Source organism: Aspergillus melleus (assembly GCF_016097325.1).
Source record: "Aspergillus melleus strain CBS 546.65 chromosome Unknown contig7, whole genome shotgun sequence".
NCBI classification, from domain to species: domain Eukaryota; kingdom Fungi; phylum Ascomycota; class Eurotiomycetes; order Eurotiales; family Aspergillaceae; genus Aspergillus; species Aspergillus melleus.
Window position 1 is genome coordinate 518,266 of NW_025763376.1, and position 23,983 is coordinate 542,248.

The window sequence follows — 23,983 nt, forward strand, 5'->3', positions numbered from 1 at the left end:
CCGGCACCGGCAAAGTCGCGTTTTCCGTTTCCTCCATCGTGGCAAACTCCTGTATCACCTGCATCTATTCCTGATAGATTTCAGCCGCCGTGTACGCACGGGTCTGGAGCCAGAAGCGCACACGGAGGGCCTCCGCGGAATTCTTGCCGCGAGGGTTCGCCCAGGCTTTGCACTCATGGCGGCTGCGGAGCTGCGCGCGCGCAAGTTCGAGCACCCCGCGTAGAGTGCTGAGGTCCGTGTCCGTGGGACTATAGAGGTCCGCGAGGACCACGGCGTAGTCGTAGTCGTCGGACCCCTGCGCGTCGATGGCCAGGCCGATCCCTTGGTCCACGAGGGCGTTTTTACGGGCGTGTTCTGCGCGGTCGCGCCGCACGTTGGCGGAGATGAGACCGGAGAGTTTCCTGTGGAGGCATGGCAAGCTCGGGGAAGTTATTTGTCCCATTTCTTGTTGCATTGCTTCGTTAGGTAGGATGGATGGGGCTCTCACAGTAGTTTGAGAGTCTGTTGGGTAGACTTGTGTTAGTCCGATAGACTGTTCTACTGCGAGATAGTGGTTGGGAAGGGTTGATGGTGATGATTATAGTCGAATGCAGCTTGGAATGCGAATTTATACTGGCGAGTCTCATTGTTTTCGATAACTGACGATTTCCATTCGTGTGTATAGTAGCTACCATTATGGTGCGGAGACGTTCAATGCGATTACAATGCCAAAGCCAGAGTAGAGACCCAGAGTCAAGAGAGAGACTCATTATTAGCTGACAGGTAGGTAGCTGTTCAAGTTATGCGGGTGGCTTTCTATTATGGCCAAAACCCAGCATGACTTTGTGTCACGAACAAAAAGAGCAGAAAGCTTTCATATATACACCCTCCAAGAACCCCTCATGGAATCCTCCATCAGGCCATCAAGACAATCAGTCAACCACGTTAGGAGTTAAAACCCCGCCCTGAACGGGAAAATGGTACTTCCAGAAAGATTAGAAAATGATTAAAGATGTCTCAACTCTCAACGCTCGAGAACCTCCCCGACCTACCACAAAACCAATCAAGTCCAGCCCCAGCAGGCCAGCGATTAAAATTAGGCAAGATTTTCAGGGTACAATGTCTTAAATCATCCACCGGGCAGGCTTAGCGCTGACGATCTCCAGTTTTTTCTCGGGTAGTGGTCCACCCAAACTCCAGCGCAGTCCGTCGGCCGCCAAGTTGATACTGGGAAGTGCAGCGCACTTGCTGGATTCGGTCGTCGATGGGGCTTGTGCTGTTCCATTGTGATCCCGGTTCCATAGGACACGAGATAATTTAACGGAGTATAGTCGCTCCATATGGAGTGTACCTTTGTTGTTTGGGTCTTGAGATTTAGCGTGGTGGGTTGTCGCAAGCTTTGTTCAAGGCTTTTCAGTCACTGCCACCATGAGAGCAATAACATCATATCTTTTTTCCTTTCCCCTTGCGAGGAGGAGTATTTTTATCTGATTTACTTTGTAGTCTTGCTCCTATCTCTCATCCCCTCTATTTATTTCCCCTCTCTTTCATGTAAATACTCATTCTTAATCCCATCCGCCCGGCCATGTTCTCCAAGAACCACCGAAGGCTCGTCTGTCGCACAGTCGCGCGTCGACGCTTTCTTTTCTTTGTCCTCGCCGTCCTGTCCTTCGTCCTGTATCACAATGTCCCCCTTCTCCAGGGAAAGAAGCAGAATCACGCAGGTCGTCGAACACCCACATACGACGTCGATGAGGTGCCGCATTTTCTTCACCGTTCGTCCTTTCGCGTCGATCCGGATCTGGAGTACGAAGAGCGCGTGTGCGAGGCTTTGCGCAATATCGAAAGAGCCGTCTTGCATGAGAATGGAGGGGATTATTCCGCACGCGACAGGATCTGGCAGATCATGTTGGGGAAGAAGCGTGAGAGGAGCGAGGATTCGTTGGCGTTTGAGGATGTGAATGACGAGTGGGAGTATTCAGTATGGTTGCATCTATACACTAAAGGATGATGGATAAACTGACTTGCTTTCTTTGTGACAAGTTGGTCACCACCGACACGGCCAACGCCTTCATCAACAACGTCTTCTTAACCGTCCCCGACCTCAAAGACCTCTACACCTCCTACCCCCTCGAGGTCCTCCGCGCAGACCTCCTCCGCTACCTCCTCCTCTGGTACCACGGCGGCTTCTACGCAGACACAGACGTGTACCCCCGCCGCTCGATCAAGGACTGTCCATCGCTGGTACCCGTCCTGCCTCGTCCAGACCACCCGGCGAACAACATCTCCCTCGTCGTCGGCATCGAACTCGACGAACCCAAGGCCTCATCCCACCTCATGCGCCAATGGCGCTGGACCCGCCGCTACGGCTTCATCCAATACACGCTCTACGCACCTCGTCGCTTCTCCCCTATTCTCCGCGAAACCATCGTTCGAGTCCTCTCGCACACCCGTCAGCATCTGCACCGCCGCATCCCCCTACCCTGGTCCCCGCGCTACACCGAGAACGCCATCCTCGAGATAAGCGGCCCGGGAGTCTTCACAGACGCTGTACTCGACACGTTGTCAGCTACATTGCCCGCGTCAAATCGTCTAGTCCAGCAATCCGTCGGCGCGGACCTGGGGATCGGCGATCTAGCACTACGACGATCAGGCGTGACACAGCGCCGGGTCACCTGGGCGCCGTTCTTCAGGATCCAGGACCCCGTTTGTGTGGATGCGAGCGAGGCGTCAAGTGTGCAGGAAGAGCCGATGGGTGGGCTTTGCGTGCTGCCGGTTAATGCGTGGGGGAATGGGCAGAGACATAGTGGATCGGAGAATTTTGGGAGTCAGCATGCGTGCGTGAATCATCGGTTCAAGGGGAGTTGGAAACCGTGGAAGATGTCTTGGAGGGAGTATCTGTTTGGGTAGTACTCTGGTGTATTCGGGTTTTGGGTGTTTTGAGCGTGTGCATAGTTCGGAAGGGTTTTACGATTAACGATTTTGGTTTATATTTCTTGTTGGTGGATTGCGCCTTTTGATCGTCATATATCAATGTTTAATCTACGGTCTATGCTGTCATAATCGAGTCCAACAATACCATTGACGGATGGATGAGGTGAAGTCAAAACCCAGCCAAGATGCCATGACCCTTGGCATCATAAGTGGAGGCTAAGGATTTTGGAGTTCATCTTGCGATCGAGGAATGACTCGCGACTCACCAGTGCTAGAACCAGCGTGATAATATTCTGTTTCTCGCTATGTTCGTGCGCGGGAGTCCAGGAATTGGTTTGTCTACAGTGTCTACTCATGCTGGAAGGTGAGGCATTCTGCGTAGGTTGTAAAGGAGTAAGGTTAGCAGGCTTCATGTTGGTTTATACTCAAATGATTGAGACCAATTTTCGAAGTTTTATGACAGAAGCAGCCCAAGCAGTTGCTTTTCACTTCAGCAGCATGAAACTCAAGCGATGAGTCCTCAACAGAACAGAACATTTACATACTCACTCTACATACCTCCGTACTCCGCCAAAGTATACTTCCCAAAACGGAATTAGGGCTAGGGCTACGCTAACCCCCATTCGGCGCCGCAAACCCAGCTGCATCATTCTCCGATCTCCACCTACAACATCAACTACACCTCCGACTCCTCTCAACTCACCTTCCTCCTTCCCTATAAACGCAATGGAAGGCGCCGAGCACGTTGAATCGCCGCGCAAGCGGTTAAAGACCGACAATGCCTCTTCCACCGAGGAAGTCGTGCTGCAAGCTCCCGTCGCGACGTCCGAGACTAAAATCTCCGAAGCCGACGCCCAGGCAAAGAAGGAGTTGGACGTGGGTATCACGGAGTTTGTTAGCGCCGATAATGAGGGGTTTTCGGGAGTGTTGAAGAAGAGGTATGTGCTTTTTCTGGGTGGAGGGGAGTTTCGGTGGTTAATTTCTTTGCAATTTCTAGGTATACCGATTTCCTGGTCAATGAGATCGTTCCCTCCGGCGAAGTGTTGCATTTGCGAAACGTGGTCTTGGAGACCCCCTCGAACGAGAAGGAGGATGGCGCCGCGAAGCCGACAGAAGGATCCGAAGAGAAGAAGGAAGAGCAGAAGGCGAACGCAGAGCCCGCGGAAGAGGCGCCCAAGAAACAGTTCGAGCTGTCAGAGGAAGACAAGACGCTGATGGACGAATTGTTCGGTGAACAGTCCACCAAGAAGATCGTGGCGCTGCATAACCGCGCCCAGAGCAACGACAAGGCCCGGCCCAGCGAACTCGGCAAAATCCCGACCCTGGTCGTCAATGACCGCGACCTGCGCATCAAGATGCATCAGACCATTCGCCGCATCTTCCGCTCGCAGATGGAATCCTCTACGGACGGCGACGGCATGATGACCATCTCGGTTGCCGCGAACCGGAACAAGCGCAGTGCGAAGGCTGGCCCTGCTGGCCCTAGTCGGGACCGTGGTCGCGTCAACTGGGACGAGCTGGGCGGACCGTATCTGCATTTCACCATTTACAAGGAGAACAAGGACACCATGGAGGTCATTTCGTTTATCTCTCGCCAGCTGCGCATGAACCCCAAGAGCTTCCAGTTTGCGGGCACTAAGGACCGCCGCGGAGTGACGGTGCAGAGGGCGTGCGCGCACCGCGTGCAAGCTGAGCGCCTGAACAAGCTAAATGCCTGTCTTCGCAATGCTACCATCGGTGATTTTGAGTATAAGCAGCATGGACTCGAGCTCGGCGATCTCAATGGAAACGAGTTCGTCGTCACGCTCCGTGAATGCGATATCCCGGGCCTTGACCTCGAGAACCGCGAGACGGCTGTCGCCAGAGCCTCGGATCTCGTGGGCTCCGCTTTGCGGAATCTCCGCGAACGAGGCTACTTCAACTACTACGGTCTGCAGCGATTCGGGACGTTCGCGACGCGCACGGACACCGTCGGAGTGAAAATGCTGCAAGGCGATTTCAAGGGCGCCTGCGATGCCATCCTGGACTACAGCTCCGAGTCGCTGGCGGCCGCCGAAGCCGGTGAAAACTCCACCAGCCTGATCAGCGCCGACGACAAGGCCCGCGCCAAGGCCATCCACATGTTCCGCACGAGCAGCCAAGGCACCGAAGCCCTGGACATTCTGCCGCGCAAATTCTCCGCCGAATCCAACCTGATCCGCCATCTTAGCCGCTCCCGCAACGACTGCCGCGGTGCCCTGCAGACCATCCCGCGCAACCTGCGACTGATGTACGTCCACGCCTACCAATCGCTGGTGTGGAACTTTGCCGCTGGAGAGCGCTGGCGTCTCTATGGCGACAAAGTCGTCGAGGGCGACCTCGTGCTCATCCACGAACACACCGACAAGGAGGATGGCCACACCGCGGCATCTAACGTTGACGCCGACGGCGAAGTCATCATCGCTCCCGGTGCCACCGACAGCTCTTTCGTCGACTACACGCGCGCCCGCGCCCTGACGGCCGACGAAGCTGCCAGCGGCAAGTACTCCGTCTTCGACATCGTCCTGCCCCTTCCCGGTTTCGACGTCCTGTACCCGGCCAACGCCATGACCGACTTCTACAAACAGTTCATGGCCAGCGAGCAAGGCGGCGGTCTCGACCCGTTCGACATGCGTCGGCAGTGGAAGGACATCTCTCTCAGCGGAAGCTATCGTAAACTCCTCAGTCGTATGGGCCCGGACTACTCGTGCCAGGTGCATCTGTACGAGCAGGACGACGAGCAGTTCATTCAGACGGACTTGCAGAAGCTGCAGCAGCAGCAGGCCAAGACGGAGGAGGCGGCTGCCGAGTCTAAGGGTTCTGGAGATAAGATCGCCGTGGTTCTGAAGTTCCAGTTGGGTTCGAGCCAGTATGCGACTATGGCTTTGAGGGAGTTGATGAAGGGGAAGGTTCAGACGTATAAGCCGGACTTTTCGGGTCGTGCTTAGGGTATTTGTGTGTATATATAAAAAGGGGTATTGTTTACATACTTGCATGGGCAGAGATAGTTACTCTGTAATTCATCCATTTCTCGACAACTTTGATGCCTCCCTCGCTCTTTGAGTAGATCTCAATGTACTGGTCAGTGTGCTGCTATATAGATACACCTCACTCGGCCAGGTTGTCTTGTTTATAATGCTTCAGTCACTTCAAGAAAATACCAAACCCCTTCCGATGTAGTAAATTTATCCAATTAACAATCCTATTCCTAGCTCACCGTCTACTATTACACGTTCCCGATACCTAATGCCTAGTCAACAAACAATAGGTAAACATCGACTAAAAAGAGGGGGAATCAAAAAAAGAAAGAAACCCATCCAACCCAGATAGTCAAATTTAGTCAATCAATCCCAAACTCCAATCAATAACTCAACACATAACTCAATTACCTCCTCCGCGAATGACCGCCCCTCCCAACATCATCACCCTCATCATCACTAACCGACGAAACCGACGAAACCGACGATATCGACCCCCGATCATCCACGCCCCGATAATGATGTCCTTGTCCTGCCCCATGGCCCCCGAAAAAGGTGCTCCGGCGTCCGCTGAAGCGCGAGATCTCGGATACTGCGTCGTCGAGTGGATGGTTGAATGGGGATTGAGGTCGATGGCGCTCGAGGTCGTGTGTCTCTATTTCTAGGGTTGAGGATGGTTTGGGGGATGGTGTGTGGCTGTTTCTGCTTATGCCTCGTTGAGACGAATGGTCATGTTCATGTGCAGGTTCATGCGTAGTGGTACGCGCTAGACCAATTGCTCCTGTCCCTCCTCCTCCTCCACCTCCACCTGCTAACGATAGAGCTGACGCAGACGCAGACGCTAGTCCTGACACCGAAGCCGCATCCATAATCGGCGTATTCGGATGCGAATGCAACGGATCCGGAATAAACCCATCAGAAACAATCACCGAAGGACGATGGAATCCTTGACGAAGATTAGGTTGGCTTGTTCGCGGGCCCGCACTTGCACCGTCTTCCATTTCTCCCTGCAGCTGCTGGTGTGGATTCGTGACATCGTACACGCTCACATCCCTCTCCGAGGCGTGTCTACTACTTCTGATACTTCGACTACTGCCCCCTATCGCCCCCGGAGTACCCCCTAGGAAGAATAAATGCGGAGTCATCGTATCCCACGGGTTTGGGGCATTTCCGCCCTGCGAGTCCGAGTGGGCGTGTGATGGGACGTGTGTTGATGGGTTTTCGCGTATGTCCATGTATGGACCGGATCCATGGGACTTGTGGCGGCGGCGGTAGCGGAGGAGGAGGATGAGGAGGGCGAGGAGGAGGGCGGTGCCGATGAGGGAGATGGGGACGGCGATGGCGATTTTGGTTTTTGTGGGGAGGGAGGAGGTGGAGGGGATAGGGGGGTTTGTTGCGCTTGCTGTTGATGAGGTTGTTGATGAGGTTGTGGATGGAGATGTAGTTGAGGATGTGGTTGTGGTGGTGACTTCTGTTGTTGCTGATGAGGTTTGTGATGATGATGTTATTGAGCTGATGGAGTCTGTGGATATGGATGTGTCTGTAGCTGTAGTTGTAGGAGCACTTGTATACTGAGTCCACGTCTCAGTCTCACTCTGCCACTGAGTCTGGCTGATACTAACATCGCTGGTAACCTGCGAAGCCCAAGTCAAGGTAGTCGTTGCTGCAGCAGTCATCCATGCATCGCTCGTCCACTGGCCTGCATTCGTGGGCTGCGCATAATTCTCTGTCACCGTATGCGGCAGGCCCTCTATATCCCAGGTAGTATGGACCTGTTCTGCGGGAGGATTTGCATAGGGATCCCAGTTAGGGCTGCCGTCATTGTTCACGTCGTCCATGGCTGTTTCTCGCTGAGGTGTGCTATTTCGATTGTAGTATGCTCAAGAATACTGGGTAGTGTAGTCGAGAAGTCGCGGAGAACAGCGAGAGTCGATCATGTGTCTTATTGAATGAGAATTTGAAGGAATATTGGAGTAATAGATGTCCCTATTCTGCTTGTTAGTCGCATGTTTTGCGGTCAGGCATAATTGAAGTAAAATGTACCCACCATATCTACTATGCCAGGTTCATCTTAGGAAAGTAATCATATCTACTCAGTTCCATGCATAGGTAAGACCATTACCAAGTCTTCTTAAATGTGAACAATCAGCCAGAAACAGAAGTCAAAGCAAGAGCCTGCAAGGAAGTACTAGAAAAAACCAGAAACAGACAAAACCAAAAGTAAGAGAAATAAAGGGAACTTCCGCCATAAAGAGTAAATCAAACAAATCAATTAAAAAAAGTACTCAACAGTCAAAACGAAGCAAATGCCCCAACGGGACAAAGACCGACTTGACTGCATGGCGCAGCATCCATGATCCATCCAACGATCCCTCTGAGAACCAACAATGAGGGTCCTCGTCTGCCAATCAGCAGACTCCTATGAATGCGCCAGGATACGCTGCGTAGCCCCCATTCTGCTGCATTGTTACATGTGGCAGACTTGAAGGTAGGGGTCTGTCAGCATACTATCTGATTTGGGGGGCTTTTGGGGCGGCGGATGCGAAAGGTGCTACAAGGGGACTTTTGGCTTTGGGCCTTTGTTTCGAAGGTGCATACGGAGTAAAATGCAGGGAATAAGATTGTGTAGCCCACTAGCAGGGTCTGGTTTTAGTGCCTGTTAGCGTGTCTGGTTAAGGAGTGGTAGTAGTACTAGCGGGGGAGAACGGAGAGTGCTGCTTATTTCCACGGCCCTTGTGGGTCCCCTGGGAGGTTGACCTTCGAATTCCTGAGCCTTATCTTGATCATTTATTTATGACCAGGATCCAAGCTAATTATATCTTTAACTGAGAGCCCCCGGATCATGTTGGAGACGAGAGTGGTCAGGTGGGTCGCTAAGCCACGAGCATCTTCTACCTACTCCAGAGTACACCGATTTTTCCAATTCTCCATTAACAGCTTTCTCCAGGCCAATGACGCAGGTCTCAGAGCATATTTTTATTTGGACTTCTAGAAAACTTCTGGTAGAGCTTCTCTAGCTTCCTGCAGGATTCGTTCAATGTATGCGTGGTGCCATTAAAATAGATTCTATCAAGCTCGGCCGTCAGGTCAGGCCTAAGTAAGCATCCCTCCATCCATCGGGGTTCGCTTGACAGCATCGTTGATCAGTACTCAACTTAGACATTAATTTGATACAAGAATATGTATTAACTCGGTAGGGCAGCAGCAAGGCTGCCTTGTACTACTCTCTAGATAACGGTCAAAACGGTAGTGGACAGCTTCTTACCGAGGTATGACAGAGGGTGATGGCGGTGGCGCAGAATATCAACCATAAAGAGGAGGATGCTGTCCTGCGAGAGCTGCTTGAAGTTAAAATTCGTAGTTTTCTACCTACTTTTTAGTTTGCGTCCTGGGATCTGCCGCATCTATTTCCCAATATGATGGGGCTCAGTATCATCGATTTTCAGGGTCCCACGTCGGTCGAGGCGTTCGATTGGTAGCGAAGACTGGAGGAAGTATTCGCAGACATTGCTGCCTTCTAGCTGTTCTGGGGAATCTATACGTAGGGTGGACTTCCATTTGCGAATCTTATTACTCAGTGAATGTTTGCAGAGTGCTGCCGATTCCAGGGGCCAAGAATCACAAATCATCCTCTCATTTTTCTCTCCCAGATAATGACCCTTGTAAGGAGACCTAGTTACTTAAATCATATTCGCACAAGTACACAAACTGTTAAAGCACAATTATGTTGCATAGAAATCACTATTTGACCCGTCCACAAGTTGATATGTTGAATATCATACCTGTATCGACATGCCTAACTACATAATAACCAGAAAATTCCCATAAATACTGTTCATGGCTCATTCTCACTAACCGCTGGCTTGGCCTTCGAAAAGCCTCAAACACCCCTTAGATACATTGACAGTTGCCATTATAACTCTCATAATGGCACTTGTTTCCATCTTTGGCACACTACATTGAGTCAGCAATTGAGATCAACCAGGACAGACTGCTTCAATTACCCTCTTGAACTGGCACTTGCAGAACGCAGTCCTGCCGTTCTGCGATTTATACCGGCAGGAATTGTCTTTCTTGGAACATTTCTGCGGACAACGTTAGCCATTTACCTCTTCCAAACTTCTTGGGGGATAAGAAGATACTGACTCCATCGTACCGGATCATAATTCCAGCTTCATCTCTAGCATCTAGATCATTTGACACAAGAAAGTCGGAGTCGACCGGGCTTCCAAGAGCCCCCATGGTAGTGAAGAGGACAAGCCCGAGAGATGCGAAGGAGGTGAGCTTCATTGTTGTGGCCGAGCGGGGTCTAGATCTGGTCTTGTGGAAAGAAGGGAATAGATCGAGATGCTGGGGGAAATGGTTTGCTTTGTTCCTTCGTTGCTCCTTTTCATTTCAGGTCAATACCTGTCTTATATACTAGCAACTCTTACATCTGTCGTTGTCACGTTCAACACATGCCTATCAGACATTGAAGAGCACATCCTAACAAGGTATTCCCATAGCAATATGTTCCACCCATTGTTCTCCATTCCGGGACCTCCGAGGTGATATAGATGATGGTACTTGCATAGCCTGAGAATGTGCCCTGTCCTGCAGAGCCGTAGGCGTGTGATTCACCTGTCTTTGTGGTGTCGGGTCCAACTCTACTCAGCTGACAGTAAGCAAACAGCAAACACCCGTTTCACGCCCTACAATAGCTTATAAGCTATTGAAATATCGAAGCCTCAAATGCAGAGTGCAACCTTGGCATCAACCTCAATGTCGCGTGGTCTGGATATTAGTTCACCACGCAGGTTGGTCTTGTTCGGACGTTGAGGAGGTCGTCCTATAGGGGCGACTTGCACGCTGACATCGACAATCGAGCTGGAATTAAAGCTCCACACAAGAAAAGATACACGCCTATCTAGCAGCTTCGATTGAGATCTACAGAACATTTGAATATATCATGAGATTGTACCTGTTGAGATGCGTACACACTCACAAACCGTGTTCACCTGAACCCATTCAGCTGCGTACTTTCATGCATGCCCTCCATAACAAGTACTACCTACCTACGCATCAGTATCACCATAAAAACAAGGAACCCTTAACCCAACATATGTACCACAGGCTCCGTACAATGAGGCTGAGAACCCAGCATCTCCGCAACGCCCTCCCGCCTTATCGATCACCCGGGCTTCCAGATTTCAAGCATTCCAGTCTACAGTAGAGCAAATCAGCCATCCGTTTACTTACCCCACGGGGAATGGCCTTGGCGTCCGGGCTTGGTGGGATAAGATTTAAAGGCGGAGGCGGGAGGGTTATAGCCTATGGTAGGCTATGGGGATACTTTGTACTACTTACGGGTGAAAGAGGCGGGTCAGTAGGTAGGTATAGGTACAGGATTCCTTGTGCGGTGTGTCTTGGAAGATCGGTAACTACTACTTTGAGGATTGGACAACTGGGTGTGAGAAGAACCCTAGGGGTAGAGGATCAGGGTTTGGGGCTATGGCGCTTTTTCTAGGAAAAGGAATTGCGAGAGTTCTTGTCAAACCGTCAAGTAAAGTGGACATGGACGTGAATTAGGAAACCCAAAGATCTATCGGGCTTGTAGTAGGCTCTGGGGCTCTTTCGCCGACTTGTGATTTACCAACCCTAATGAACTCGAAATAAACATGAATTCAAATATGTTAGGAGCTAGTCACGCAATGTTGTCTATATATCTTGAATGTAAGAACATTATCATCATATACGAGCAAGTATACGTTCAAGGGAGCAAATCCAGACTATCCCAAATAGAGAGCTTGGCACACGCACTTCCGTCCTTCCGCCCACGCTCCCCGGCTCAGGCCCAAAACAAGAGTAACACCAAGTTGACTAAAAAAAGGATCAAATCGTCGGTGCGTAGCGAAAGCTCTGCCAGACAGTATACTTTCCGGGGTAGTGATGATGTTTATGCAAATCAGTTACATAGAAATAAGCCTCCTGGGGCGTGTAAGAGTAGAACTGAACAGATCTTCTCACCTTCCTAGAAACAATATTTTTCACCCTGTAGAAAGGTAGGGTTCAGGGCAAAGAGGCCGCTGGCAGATAACATCTTGTGCTATCTGGGGAACTAGAAGAACAAGGTATGTTTTGCATCCACGTGCATGGGACTCGATAACTTGATGCAGTTGTGATATTTTTAGACATCTGCATACATATCCCGTAGGAATAAGTACGGAGTAGGATCCTTTGTGGGGGCAGCCGAAAGACACTGGCTGGGCAAGTAAACACCGAGTCATTGTCGTCCTCGCATCATTCATGGATCTGCTAGGCAGGCTGTACAGAGTACAGAAGCACTGCCCGATTGACCCGGTTATGATATAGGGTCTATATCATATCAAGCCTGTCAATAAATGCAAGCATGGGCATGAGGAATGGGGCACGGCTGTGGAAGGCATTGTCTCTTATTCCACCTCTGACGCATGGGTCTTGCGAGCCTTGACTCAGGGAGAGTTCATATTGTTTGGTAGACATGCAGCTTGACGTGTATCCAGAACCGAGTTTATCGCAGATGATCGTACACGTACACACAGAACATACCCAATGTACTCCGATTGCTGTCGACCCAATCAACCCAAGTTATTTTTAGTCCTCGAGCATGAGCATGCCAGCAGACTGACTCGTAGGTTTGGAACGTGACGGCCCCTGGCTCGATCCGCACACTAGTAGATTCTGGTAGGATGGCCCCATTGATGGCAGTTGGGGGCCAAATGCTAAACAGTTAGTTGCTCTATGGCATGTCACATAGGTTTAGTCAGGATTCGGCTGACATGTCCATTAGTGTCCAGCATGGTAGTGATCCCTCAATGCAGGGATGAATCAGACGAGCAGTTGAACCGTGAGGTGTCTCGAGGGAGTCCCTGTTGCGTAGAGCGAAAGGTTATCACCACGTGATAGCGGAGATTGGAGATAAGCTGTACCAACGCTAACCTAACCAGGTTAGCGCAACTCCGACATAAACGGCGGGGCGGTGATGGAGGGTTACGAACGTCTCGTCATCCCCGGCCTGTTGGATCGGCGTCATCTTATTGACTTCATTGACTTTTTCGGAAACATCATCCAGGCGAGTGCCTCACCGCGAGCATGAGTGGAATGGGAAAGGTTTTCAAGGAGGGCTGGCACCCCAAGAGCCGCGAGGGAGGAAAGGAAAGCTGGCGCGGCGACTTCAAGGGCATCAATCAAGTGGTCTGTTCCCCATCGCGACAGTGTTTTTGACGATTGATTAGCTGATCTTTCGTGTCTATCTGTAGGCAGGATGGATGGGCAAAGGCAAGGACAAAGATGCCGAACGCGAAGAGCACGTTTCCCGCCCTCTTTCATCGCTCAAGGATCCCTCGTCGTTTGGGCCGCCACCGAAGCACGTCAAATATCACGGCGCGGCCGCCCTTCCGAATGAAACGACGCCCGATCGAACCGGCCTAGGTGCTCCGCTATCGCAAGAACAAATCAATTATCAGAAGGAGCAGGAACAGGCAGAGCTCCAGGCTCAGGAACAAGAGGCGCAGAGGCCGGCACCTCCTCCGCTTCCCTACCGGGCGAATCGAACCGGCGTCGACCCGAGTACTCTCCCGCCGCCTCCTGCGCGACGCATGGGCTCGCCGGCTGAACCTGCCATCCCGACGAATACAAGGCCCAAGCCAAGCGTTCCTCCTCGCATCCCTCCCCGGACTAATTCCACCCCCGTGTCGCACCCGCCGTCTCCGCCTCCTGCTTACTCGCCGAGTCCGGCAGAAACCCCTTCGGATCCGTATATCAACCAGGCCGCTACGTCTCGTCTCGCTCAATCGGGGGTCTCGGTACCGGCGCTCGGGATTGGCAATGGGGGAAGTCAGTGGCGGAGAGACAGCAACTCTGCCTCTCCAGCCCCTACCGGCTCCGTTGGGCAAGCTCCGCTCAACGAGCTACAGAGCCGATTCTCTCAAATGAGAACCAACTCCAGGGAGGCGCCCCCTCCGCCGCCATCGCTGGGGGCGTACGGCAACGAGCAAGCGTCGCAATCGCCTGCCCCTTCAGACACCCGTAGCGCTCAGGCACATTTCAATGACTTTCGTGAGAAGCACAGCGACAAGATCGATGCTGGCAAACAGAAGTTGTCCGGTCTCAACGAGAAGTACGGGATCAAAGACCGCGTGAATGGCTTCCTAGGCGATAAGAAACCATCTTCCTCGGCAGCCTCAGGCCCACCACCTGTTCCCCGACATCCCAATGCGGTTCAACCGCCTCCTTCAGCTAGCACCGAGTCCTTGGGCCAAAGGAAGGCTCCGCCGCCGCCGCCTCCTAAGAAATCGGGGATGCGGTCAACTCCTGTTCCGTCGGCGCCGACACCACCACCAATTCCATTGGGCACGAAACCTCGTTGAAGCTGGCTATCAGTATAGTCTTTTTTGATTTAACCGAGCTACATGGATTTGTTGGATTTCGGAAGTCTGCATTGCGCAGCAAGTGTACAATTACATGGCGGTGTTGTTATATGGTGTTACCTTTTTCCCTCTTCTTCTTGTTTTTCTTCTTTCTTTACTTCTGTCAGGTATTCAAGCATTCGCAATACAGTCCTCTTACAATAGAATAAAATTGATAAATATATCCAATTAACAATCTGTACATGTACACTAACCGCAATCCACCGCCTTATATACAACACATTCCAAATTTCCTCCTGCTCCTCTTGTTCCCCTCACGCATCATTCTGAGCATGAGTCAGAGTCTCCCACCCGATAAACAACTTATCAGTCCCAGCAGGACGTCTCTCAAGGGTATACTTCTCCGTATTGGTCATGGTATGGTTTCCTCTAAACGAGAGTCCATTGAACGCCACCTCAGTCACTGTACCAGTCAGAATTAGCCCACCACAATCACCGAACAGACCAACAGATAACATATGGGGCGGGAAAATAAGAACATACCATCACTCAACTCCCGCTCCAAATCGCCCCCACAGATATCCCCCGGCAAGGACCCCTGCAACTGATACTTCGTGTGGAAACCCAGCGCATACCGCAGTCTCTCGCCCGTGTCTTCCTCATAGAGGTCGCGGCCCTGGATGCGCGCTGTCTCGGCGACGTGTGCGATCGATGCGATGCCGTATCCGGTGTGCGCGAAGTCGCGGCATGTTTCTTGCGAGATGCCGTTCTCGGAGAAGGTCGATTGGCCTTGCCAGAAGTCGATGATTGAGGAGGAGGAAGAGAGATTGTCTTCGGGGCTGGTTTTGGGGAGGTCGCCATCCCTGCTCGGGTGGAGGGTCTTGTTAGTTTCCTGGTGGGTGGGTAATATGGGTGAGGGGACTGACTTGGTGAGATAGATATATGCTGGGACTCGCTTGAGGAATATTTCCATGGCTTTGTCGTAGCTTTCGCGGTCATTGATGAAGACGGAGATGCCGAGTGCTGCTTCCATCATGACTATATATTTGTATCTGTTAGTCCTCTCCCCTCAACTCCACCAGAACCAACTCTAGCAAAAAAAGAAACAAAGAGGAAGGAAAACAAACCAAGTTCCCAATTCCCATTCTTCCCCGGCGCCCCCTCAATAATCTCCGGCAAATACACATCCCTCAACATGCCCTCAAACTGCTCCACATCACTCTCCTCCCACCCCGCCTCACTATACCTGATGATCTCAGCAGCCCTGGCCCACGACGCAGCAGACCACGCCGCCTGCAACGGCGCATTCGAATTACTATGTCCCTCGACAGTGCTAGACCAGGCATTCATGAACTCGATCGCGCGGTCCGCATACTTCTTCGTCCCCGTGACCACCCACGCCAGGGCGTTCAGGTACGCCGTTAGCGCGTCCTCGCGCTCCTCGTGGCAGCCTACGTCGGGGGTGGAGGTGGGCCCGCATTCGACCGTCGCGAAGGGCGAGGGTTCGGTCCGGGAGGCGAATTCGTGGGACATCATCGACTCGTAGGCGGCTGCTTGGGGGCCTTGGTTGGCGGAGACCTGCGAGGCGATGTGTTTGAGTTGGGACGAGGAGAGGAAGACGCCCGGGTGGGTGAATTCGGTGCTGGTTTTGCTGGGCGTGGTGGTGGTGCTGTCTTTGGGTGCGGCGGATGCGGTGGTGGCCAGGCCTAGGCTGAGTAGGCCTAGGGGGAGGAGGTTGGGGAGGTGCATTCTGCGACTTGGGTTGTGGTGCCCTCGAGATTGTGTTGGATAGGGTCTGGAGGGGTTCAGATTGAGATGGAGTGGTTATGGTCTGTCCGACGTCGACCCTTATATACCTTTATAAGTATATGTACAAAGACTCCACAGATAGACCCCCAAGTAACTAGACCCTATAACCAGGAACAGGAACAGACACTATAGTATACTACTGCACAAGCAAGCGAACCACCGGGCCCAGCCTACCCCCCTACGCAAATCTTCACACGAACCTGAAACACACCCCCAAGCCTAAAAATATAAGCGAGCTTGGATCGAATACGAGAAGTGACCATCGAAGTGGAGTGATTCACCCCATAACTCTGTCAAGATCATCAAAAAGTGACAAAAAAGGCGTTGCTTAGCGCCGGTCCCTGGGGGCCGTTTTTTTTCGTCAGGATCGCCGCCTTAGGCCCTAGGAGGGGGACGATGCAGGAACCATTTCCCGTAAGCTGACAAGGCCAATTGTCCACGCTTCGAGAAACAGGGGGTTGCATCCTTCGTGTTGCCGGTTTAGGAAACTGGTGTTGAGGGTTTGAGGGTGTGGTTGATATGAAGAATAAAGCGTGGAGCTTGTGTCGGGAGGGATTGGGGGAGGGTTTGTTTGCTTTAGATTAAAGAGGGGGGGGATGGGCGCTTGTTGAGACTGTGACGGAGAGAGAAATGGGGCCGAAAGAGAATCAGCTCTGTAATTGATTGCGGATGGCACCATTTACTCTGAAAAGAAGGTACTAGGAGTAGGCATCGCCGAGTGGCAAGATCACATATTCATACTTACAGTGTACAACATAGGTAGACCCCGAAATACTGAAAGACCGACTCCCTCAGACTAACGCACCTGCAAAATCATTCCATCCTTGAGCGCATCAATCTCCTTCTTCTTGAAACAGTCCTTGTTATCAAAGCTCTTCTTCTTGCGCTCGGCACTGCTCCACGTAGTCAAATCCAGGTCGTCGCCGCCCATGTCTGCCAATTTGCCGACATGGTCCTTCACGTACTTCTTCACTCCGTCGGCCCAGTACCAGGGATCCTTTGCGGAAGCAGCCGGCAAGCTAACCTGCTCCTCCTGCTCGGCCTCTACCTCCTTCACGAGTTCGTCGATGTCGGCCGGGCCGCGCAGCTTGATGCCATGTTTCTTGGCGTACGCGAGGATATGCCGAGGGGCCTGGTCGACCTGGAAGTCCTTGGCGGCTTCTACATCAGGCATCTCGTCCTCGCCGCGGATGTACTTCATGTAGGTGGCCATGATAACGCCGAGGTTCTTGATCTCCGACTCGGGGGTCAGGAGATCTTGCGCCTCGAGCTTGGCCAGCATGGTCAAGAACATGCGCGCGATGAGCGAGTGCACATGGGCTACTTTCTCGCCGTCGTCGACCCTGACCACTGCATTAGCAAACGGAGTACAATCTCAGGTAATGAATCAGGGTAGGGCACGAGGAACATACATATTCATAGGATCCGCCTCACCACACAGCAGAAACAGCACCGCAGCCTCGCAAATCGCCCACTGCTCCTTCCAGTTCTCCTTGGCCTCATCGAAATCCAGGATCAGGTTCTCGACGACCTCGATGATACCGTACCCGTGGTGGTCGTTGTACGTGTACATGTTGAAGAGGTCCGGGCAGCGCAGATCCGCACACAGACGCAGGTCAATGAACTTGGTCAGGCCCGCGTGGGTGAAAGCCCACGGATGGTCGGGATGCTCTGTGGCGGGTTTCTTGCACAGGCAGGTCTTGCCGACGTCGCAGCGGGGTTTGGGGGGTGCTTTTTCCCCGGTCGCTGTGTCTTTGTCGTTGGCGTGCTCGCTTTCAGAGGTATCCTCGTCTACGGAATCCCACTCGTCCTCGTCGGACTCGTAGTCGGACTCATAGTCGCCGTCCGGGAACGGAGATCGACAGAGGCATTTGAAAGTGTACTTGTGCTCGGGGTCCTTGGCCATCTGTGCGATGTAGCCGGCGTAGATGTTGGCTGTGCCAGAGACGGCAGCCCAGCGAGAGCTATTGGGAGCAGAGCTGCTGTTGTCATTGCCATTGGTGGTTTTCTGGCGTTTAGACGCGCCCGTGGAGCTTGCGGCACGTTTGGGAGGCATGGTTTGGATGACAGGTAGGGGTGACAGTAGGGATCAAGTCAAGGGGGTATGCAAGGGGAATTTGAAGAGCAAGTGTTGGGAGAGACGAAGTGAAGAGATTTAAAGTGTTGTTTGTTTTTGCTGTCGGTGTTGATGTTGATACATCCATTGCCTATGACGTATCTCGTGGTACGCGACGCGTTTGTAGTTAATTAGCCGGCCATGTTAATTGCTCTTAATTTACAGCGATGATGTAGAGGTCGTTCTTGCAAGATCTTGAATATCTAAAAGGGCGATAGACATTGAAAATCAATTACAGTATAGAGTGCATATTTGGATATCTACGGAGCACTTCCACAGGAGTTACTACAAAGTAGGGATGGAGTATGGGCGCCCCGTAGTTTAAGCTTACCGAGGACATGCTCTCTGACCATCCCCCGCATTACAGATTCCAGGTCATAAGGTATAACATCTTATTCATAAATCATAAACTTGTTCATCAGTACGTAGGGAAGACATCATCGATATGACATCCGGCACGCTATGCTGGACCTGGAATGACGACCGAGGCATTACTAAATCCGTTGGGGTGGCCGAGACAGCGGCCGTCCGGATCGGTGCAGCTGAACGCGAGGAGCTGACAGTGGACTGGACAACTAGAAGAGTATCTAAGAAAAGTCATGACATGTTAGGAGGAGAATGCAGCGTTGGGGAACTGAAGAAGAGGGGATTGTCCAGAACAAAGAAAGGGAGAAGAGGAGGCCCGTGATTCAGGATGATGACTGCCTGAGGCACCACAGACCAACGGCTGAGTCAGCGTCGAGCGGAATTGGGATCCACCGGAAATTAAAATGAACGATTTTCCTGACTCTCAGAACTACTGGGACTACTTGGATAAGGTGAGGGATCGACCTCTACGTTGCCTCAAGCAGCAGGTGAGAATTACCGATGGACCGTTGGATCCATTCATTATCTGGAGACTTCTCTGGAGTACATACTATACAAACAATAACCATTCACCATTAATACTAATGTTATGCCCTACATTGTAAACACTCCGGCAAGCTTCTAGAAACCCTCTGATGCTTCCATAATGTCCATGACCTGCAGGGCCTGCCTCGTCGGACCTACGGAGGATGTAATTGTGCCTTCAAGACCCAAGTTCACAAGAATTGGCAATTGTTGGGCCTCGGCTTCCCCCCAGCTCGCCGCAGCGGAATCCCAACAAAATGCAGCGGCGGCTCCACTCCGCGATTTTTGGTTTGTCGCTCGCTCGAACTACAAGTCGATCTTTTTTCCTTTTCCTTCTTGTGAATCGCCTCAATTCTTGGTCTTCCTCTGGTTTAAGACTTCGATTGATTCCGGTCTTTTCCTTTGGGTTTTTGCTGTGGTTGTGTTCCCTGTCTTCTTGTTCTCTCCCTTCCTTCCTGCTTTCTCTCCGTTGAATTCCTCCTTGCCGTCATCCGCGTTGGTTGAGGCCGGTCCGGCTGCAGTTTGCGCCTCTCGCTCTCCTACTAAACAAAGAGCTTGTTATTGACAATCTCGCTTCTCAATCCTATCTACTATCCTCCCTCAATCCACTGGAGGGCCATTGAGTCACCCCGATCATTCGTCATGTACGACATCAACGTCGACACCGCGGCAGGCCCGGCCGTGGTCCGCATCGGACTGCCGCCTGCCTCCTTGTTGAAATTCCCTCCGGACTCGCTCCCAACGACCCTCCCTGCGCCTCAGATCGCCGAGCCGACCTGGGCCCAACCGTTTAACATCCCTCCCGCTCTGTACAACCAGCTGCTGGATGTGCGCGTTCCCGTCACCATCGCCAGCGTCTACGCCGTCACCGTCGTCCTGGTCAATCGCATCAACAAGAGTCGCGGCTACAAGCCCTGGGCGTTCAGCCACACCCGCCTCTTCAAGCTTTTTGTCATCCTGCACAATGTCTTCCTGGCCGTCTACTCCGCCTGGACCTTCGCGGGCATGTTCCATGCCTTCCGGGACGCCTGGCCCGATCGCAACGACCCCAACGGCCTGGTGGGTGTGACCGATGCCTTGTGCAAGATCAACGGTCCCCGGGGATACGGCAACGCGGCTACCTACGACCCTTCGATCAACCAATGGACCATGCGCAACCCCGAATTCAGTTTGGCCGAAGGAGGCGTGCCCGACCCGACCGACGTCGGTCGCACGTGGAACGGCGGCCTGGCCTACCTGGGTTGGATCTTCTACCTCTCCAAGTTCTACGAGGTGCTCGACACAGCCATCATTCTCGCCAAGGGCAAGAAGAGCTCGACGCTGCAGACCTACCACCATGCCGGTGCCATGATGTGCATGTGGGCCGGAATTCGCTACATCGCGCCTCCGATCTGGATTTTCACCTTGGTTAACTCGGCGATCCATGCGATGATGGTATGTACCATCAGCTATATCTCGGAAGGAACAAGATACTAACGTGCGATTTTTGCAGTACACTTACTACACCCTCACGGCCCTCCGTATCCGCGTCCCCCAGCTCATCAAGCGCTCCTTGACCTCCATGCAGATCATGCAATTCCTTCTAGGAACTACCATGGCCGCCTCTTACCTCTTCGTTCACTACACTCTTCCTCCCTTCCAGTCCGAGTCTGCCGTCCCCGACGTTCGGTCGACCGCTGCTGCTACCGCGGCCGCGGGAGTCGGTCTGGTCCCCTGGTTGAAGCAGATCGCCCTGCGCGCCGCCGGTGCTGAGGGAATCGCCGAAAATGTTGGCGCTCCTGAAACCCCCAGTGCTGCTCAGAACCCCGCCCTCGGGCCTATGACTACTTGCATGGATACCAGCGGACAAGGTTTCGCCATCTGGCTGAACGTTTCCTACCTCCTCCCCCTCACCTACCTCTTCGTCCGCTTCTTCGTCCGCTCGTACCTGTACCGCAAGGACCCTAACCCTCGCCACCCCACGCACATGAACGCCGCTGAGAAGGCAGGCTTGGACGCTCTGAAGGGTGTCAGCCGCGAGATCCAAAAGTCGGTGGAGATGACCGGCGAAACGAGCGAAACCACCGAGGACGAAGCCACCAAGACGACCCAGGCGCCGCCACCCAGCGTGAAGAAGACCCAGGAGCCCGTGGTCGCCCATGACTCCCCTATCCGGACGCGCGCTTCCGCCAAACAGAAGGCCCGAGCTGCCGCCAACGAGCCTGAGCAGGGTTTCTCCCCTGTCTCGTCGAAGAAGGGCGCCAAGAAGGTTACCCAGGACGAGCTGGAGAGCGCTGCCGCCGTTGATCCTAAAGGCAGTAATCCTTTTGAGGTGCTGGATAACAACGCTTAAACGGTTGTTTATGCGCCTTTGCCTCGTTAGACTACACCTTTTTTCTACCAACCAAAACCAACCTCCTACCCAATCGACACAGCCGCAAAAGGATACACCAGTTTATCCTACGGTATATATGCCGGCTCGCTGTATTCAATCGCACCCCGTCGTCGATCAGGCTCGCTTAGCCACCGTGGGACAGATTGGTTGGGGGACATCCATGCTCATCCAACGCTTAGCGCACACGGGTGATATCATCCGACCGCAGATCTCACGTCACAGGGGATTGCGCTTCTGCGAGCTGCGATTATACATGGGTCCAGCATTATACGGAGTACCATTGGACCTTATTCTTGATTTCTTTCCTCTTCGAAAATTACCCTTTTTGTCATGTAAATATGTTAACATTAAGCCTACCTGGGCCGCGCTCATGGATAGCCGGAAAAAAGCATTGTGTTTATTTGATGTGTTTATTAGCTTGGAATGAATGATAATATTTAATGAGTATGATGTATTGAATGCCTGTAAGGAGTGGAGTAGATGTCTACCGTTCGTAGAGACGGGTTCCTTGCGCTGATCATGTGAGGCCATCGCCCATTGCAGTTCGTCATCCATCCTCTTCCTGCATCTCACACAGCCGAATGCCACATCTCTATCCTTTTCTTATTTTTTTTCCCTCCTACTATTCGGCTTCATCACATGCTGGAAATCCTAGTGCCTGAAAAAATTACGGTTTACTCGTGAACTCCCATCGACCTGTCAAACAGCTTGAATCCTGTTCCTGAAATTCCCAACGGGAAAATTTCCTCCGTGCGAGCCGATGTATTCCCGGCGCACGCAGTCTGTTCATTCTTGCCACGCACTTGGTGATGATATCTAGCAATCAACACTGTACGTAGTATTGCTTCTTTTTCGTCTTTTTCTATTTTGCTTTCTGTGAATATGCCCCTGACAGTCATGATCTTGATGGCTTTGTTTCACGAGACTGACTCCCAGAGATCATTGACGATAAGAATAGCATTAGGCCTGAATCACTACGTATGCATGCCCACAGTGCAATCAGTAGCTGACAACCATGAGAATTCTTTTATATGAGTGAACCTGCAAGAGACTGTTCAACCGTGCTGGTCATGCTCAATCCGAGTATATTCTGCTCTTGGAGAATACTCCAACAAGCTCGCTCTTGAGGTGCGGACTATCACAGCCATTATCTGTATCATCGGATGTCAAAGACCCTACAGGCCTCCAATGGAAGATACCTCATATCCTGGAGCTATGGTCTCGCCCTAACAATGGCAACATGCTACTCTGCATTCCGTGCTGCAGTCGAACTGGAAAGACCTGTCCTCTTCCGGAGTCATCACAGTCGCACATCGAGGTGGAGAAAGATGGCAACGCAATTCTCGCAGACCATTAAGAGGCCGCGTTCTCATCGACCAGAGAATTTCTCGGTTCATATGCCCACGCCTTCGACTAGTCGTTCACTATCCCCTGCTACCTTGCAGCTATAGTGTATAGCATCGGTCTAGATGGGTCTCGGATCACGCCGATCACCTGCAGAAGTAGTCCCCCATGTCGGAGACGACCACCGGGGATACTCTCGACCTGTGTGTCGGATAGAACACCATGGAGCCCTAATACTTGGGTCTTGTGGGTTACTGCTCTCTGAAGACGCAGGAGCCATACAGGCTGGCTTCTACCACGGTTGGGATGACATGCAGGTCATCGCGGATGCATTGGATGGGAGCTACTTTAGCACGTTCACCTCTCCGTATGTCTAGACCATCATTGGGGCTTGGTTACCTTGAATCGCTGAGAAGTTATTTGCAGATTTTCTGCTCGTCATCAACATGTATGAGGTCTTACACCTTTACTGAGTTCGCTAGCCCCGCGGTTCTCGATCACATTTTGTAACGTTCAACAGCGGCAAACCTCCATCCACTCCATCTCGATGTATCATCAGATTACATCTCAATCCAAGCAAGCACTCTACCACGAATGAGCTAGACAAGTTGAATGCATCGAAGTGTACTCCCTATCTTGGCTATACGGGTGCTCCACCGGGCAATCCGCACGCACCGGCACCGCTCTTCCACAATCCGGGGCTCCACGACCGCAATATCTTCCCCACTCAATCCCGCACCGATGGAGCCGATTCATCAGGCCATGCCATTCATTGATCAAAAATCCGGTCCAAGGCTCCAAGCAGCGGGGTTTGATGTTTGCTGCAGGCTAAGGGTCTTGTAGCGCAGCGCACTATACCAGGCATTCCCATTTCCCGGCGGGAGGTTCTTGTCCGGCTCTACTTAGAGCCCTGTTAACGACCGGCATGCGGGTCAAATATCGCCGTCATTTCTTTTAGCCCTGGAGGATCTATTGCCTGGATACCGATTGGTTGTTCGGTATATTGCCAATATACGGCCATGTCATCGGCTCGGGGTCGGATGAGGCTTTTTCTCGCACTCTCGGCTGCCTGGTCTGTCTGGCGGGCTATAAATTGATTGTCTTGTCCTGACACTGGGAGCTCTTCATAGCTGTCTCTTTCGGATTGTCTTGC

General features: G+C 52.2%; 8 protein-coding genes across 8 annotated transcripts; 4 read left to right on the forward strand and 4 right to left on the reverse strand.

Annotated features, from left to right (window-relative positions):
- Positions 1-64: 64 nt before the first annotated feature.
- LDX57_011148 (uncharacterized protein) lies at positions 65-454 on the reverse strand (the record flags this gene model as incomplete). The annotated part of the gene is made up of 1 exon (XM_046092894.1): positions 65-454. One exon carries the CDS (start codon positions 452-454, stop codon positions 65-67), a length of 390 nt encoding a protein of 129 aa, XP_045948872.1.
- A 1,110-nt stretch (positions 455-1,564) lies between these two features.
- LDX57_011149 (uncharacterized protein) lies at positions 1,565-2,889 on the forward strand (the record flags this gene model as incomplete). The annotated part of the gene is made up of 2 exons (XM_046092895.1): positions 1,565-1,960; positions 2,023-2,889. 2 exons carry the CDS (start codon positions 1,565-1,567, stop codon positions 2,887-2,889), a joined length of 1,263 nt encoding a protein of 420 aa, XP_045948873.1.
- Positions 2,890-3,461: 572 nt separating this feature from the next.
- PUS7 (pseudouridine synthase PUS7) lies at positions 3,462-5,967 on the forward strand. Its single transcript, XM_046092896.1, has 2 exons — positions 3,462-3,851; positions 3,911-5,967. Exons 1-2 carry the CDS (start codon positions 3,640-3,642, stop codon positions 5,877-5,879), a joined length of 2,181 nt encoding a protein of 726 aa, XP_045948874.1. The 5' UTR covers positions 3,462-3,639; the 3' UTR covers positions 5,880-5,967.
- Positions 5,968-6,316: 349 nt separating this feature from the next.
- On the reverse strand, positions 6,317-7,747 carry LDX57_011151 (uncharacterized protein; the record flags this gene model as incomplete). Its single annotated transcript, XM_046092897.1, has 1 exon — positions 6,317-7,747. The coding sequence occupies one exon, from the start codon at positions 7,745-7,747 to the stop codon at positions 6,317-6,319; it is 1,431 nt and encodes a 476-aa protein (XP_045948875.1).
- Positions 7,748-13,019: 5,272 nt separating this feature from the next.
- LDX57_011152 (uncharacterized protein) lies at positions 13,020-14,296 on the forward strand (the record flags this gene model as incomplete). Its single annotated transcript, XM_046092898.1, has 2 exons — positions 13,020-13,121; positions 13,187-14,296. 2 exons carry the CDS (start codon positions 13,020-13,022, stop codon positions 14,294-14,296), a joined length of 1,212 nt encoding a protein of 403 aa, XP_045948876.1.
- A 314-nt stretch (positions 14,297-14,610) lies between these two features.
- Positions 14,611-16,045, reverse strand: LDX57_011153 (uncharacterized protein; the record flags this gene model as incomplete). Its single annotated transcript, XM_046092899.1, has 4 exons — positions 14,611-14,759; positions 14,840-15,159; positions 15,223-15,334; positions 15,424-16,045. 4 exons carry the CDS (start codon positions 16,043-16,045, stop codon positions 14,611-14,613), a joined length of 1,203 nt encoding a protein of 400 aa, XP_045948877.1.
- Positions 16,046-16,901: 856 nt separating this feature from the next.
- Positions 16,902-18,161, reverse strand: LDX57_011154 (uncharacterized protein; the record flags this gene model as incomplete). The annotated part of the gene is made up of 2 exons (XM_046092900.1): positions 16,902-17,448; positions 17,518-18,161. The coding sequence occupies 2 exons, from the start codon at positions 18,159-18,161 to the stop codon at positions 16,902-16,904; spliced, it is 1,191 nt and encodes a 396-aa protein (XP_045948878.1).
- A 1,593-nt stretch (positions 18,162-19,754) lies between these two features.
- LDX57_011155 (elongation of very long chain fatty acids protein) lies at positions 19,755-21,444 on the forward strand (the record flags this gene model as incomplete). The annotated part of the gene is made up of 2 exons (XM_046092901.1): positions 19,755-20,546; positions 20,605-21,444. 2 exons carry the CDS (start codon positions 19,755-19,757, stop codon positions 21,442-21,444), a joined length of 1,632 nt encoding a protein of 543 aa, XP_045948879.1.
- Positions 21,445-23,983: the final 2,539 nt, after the last annotated feature.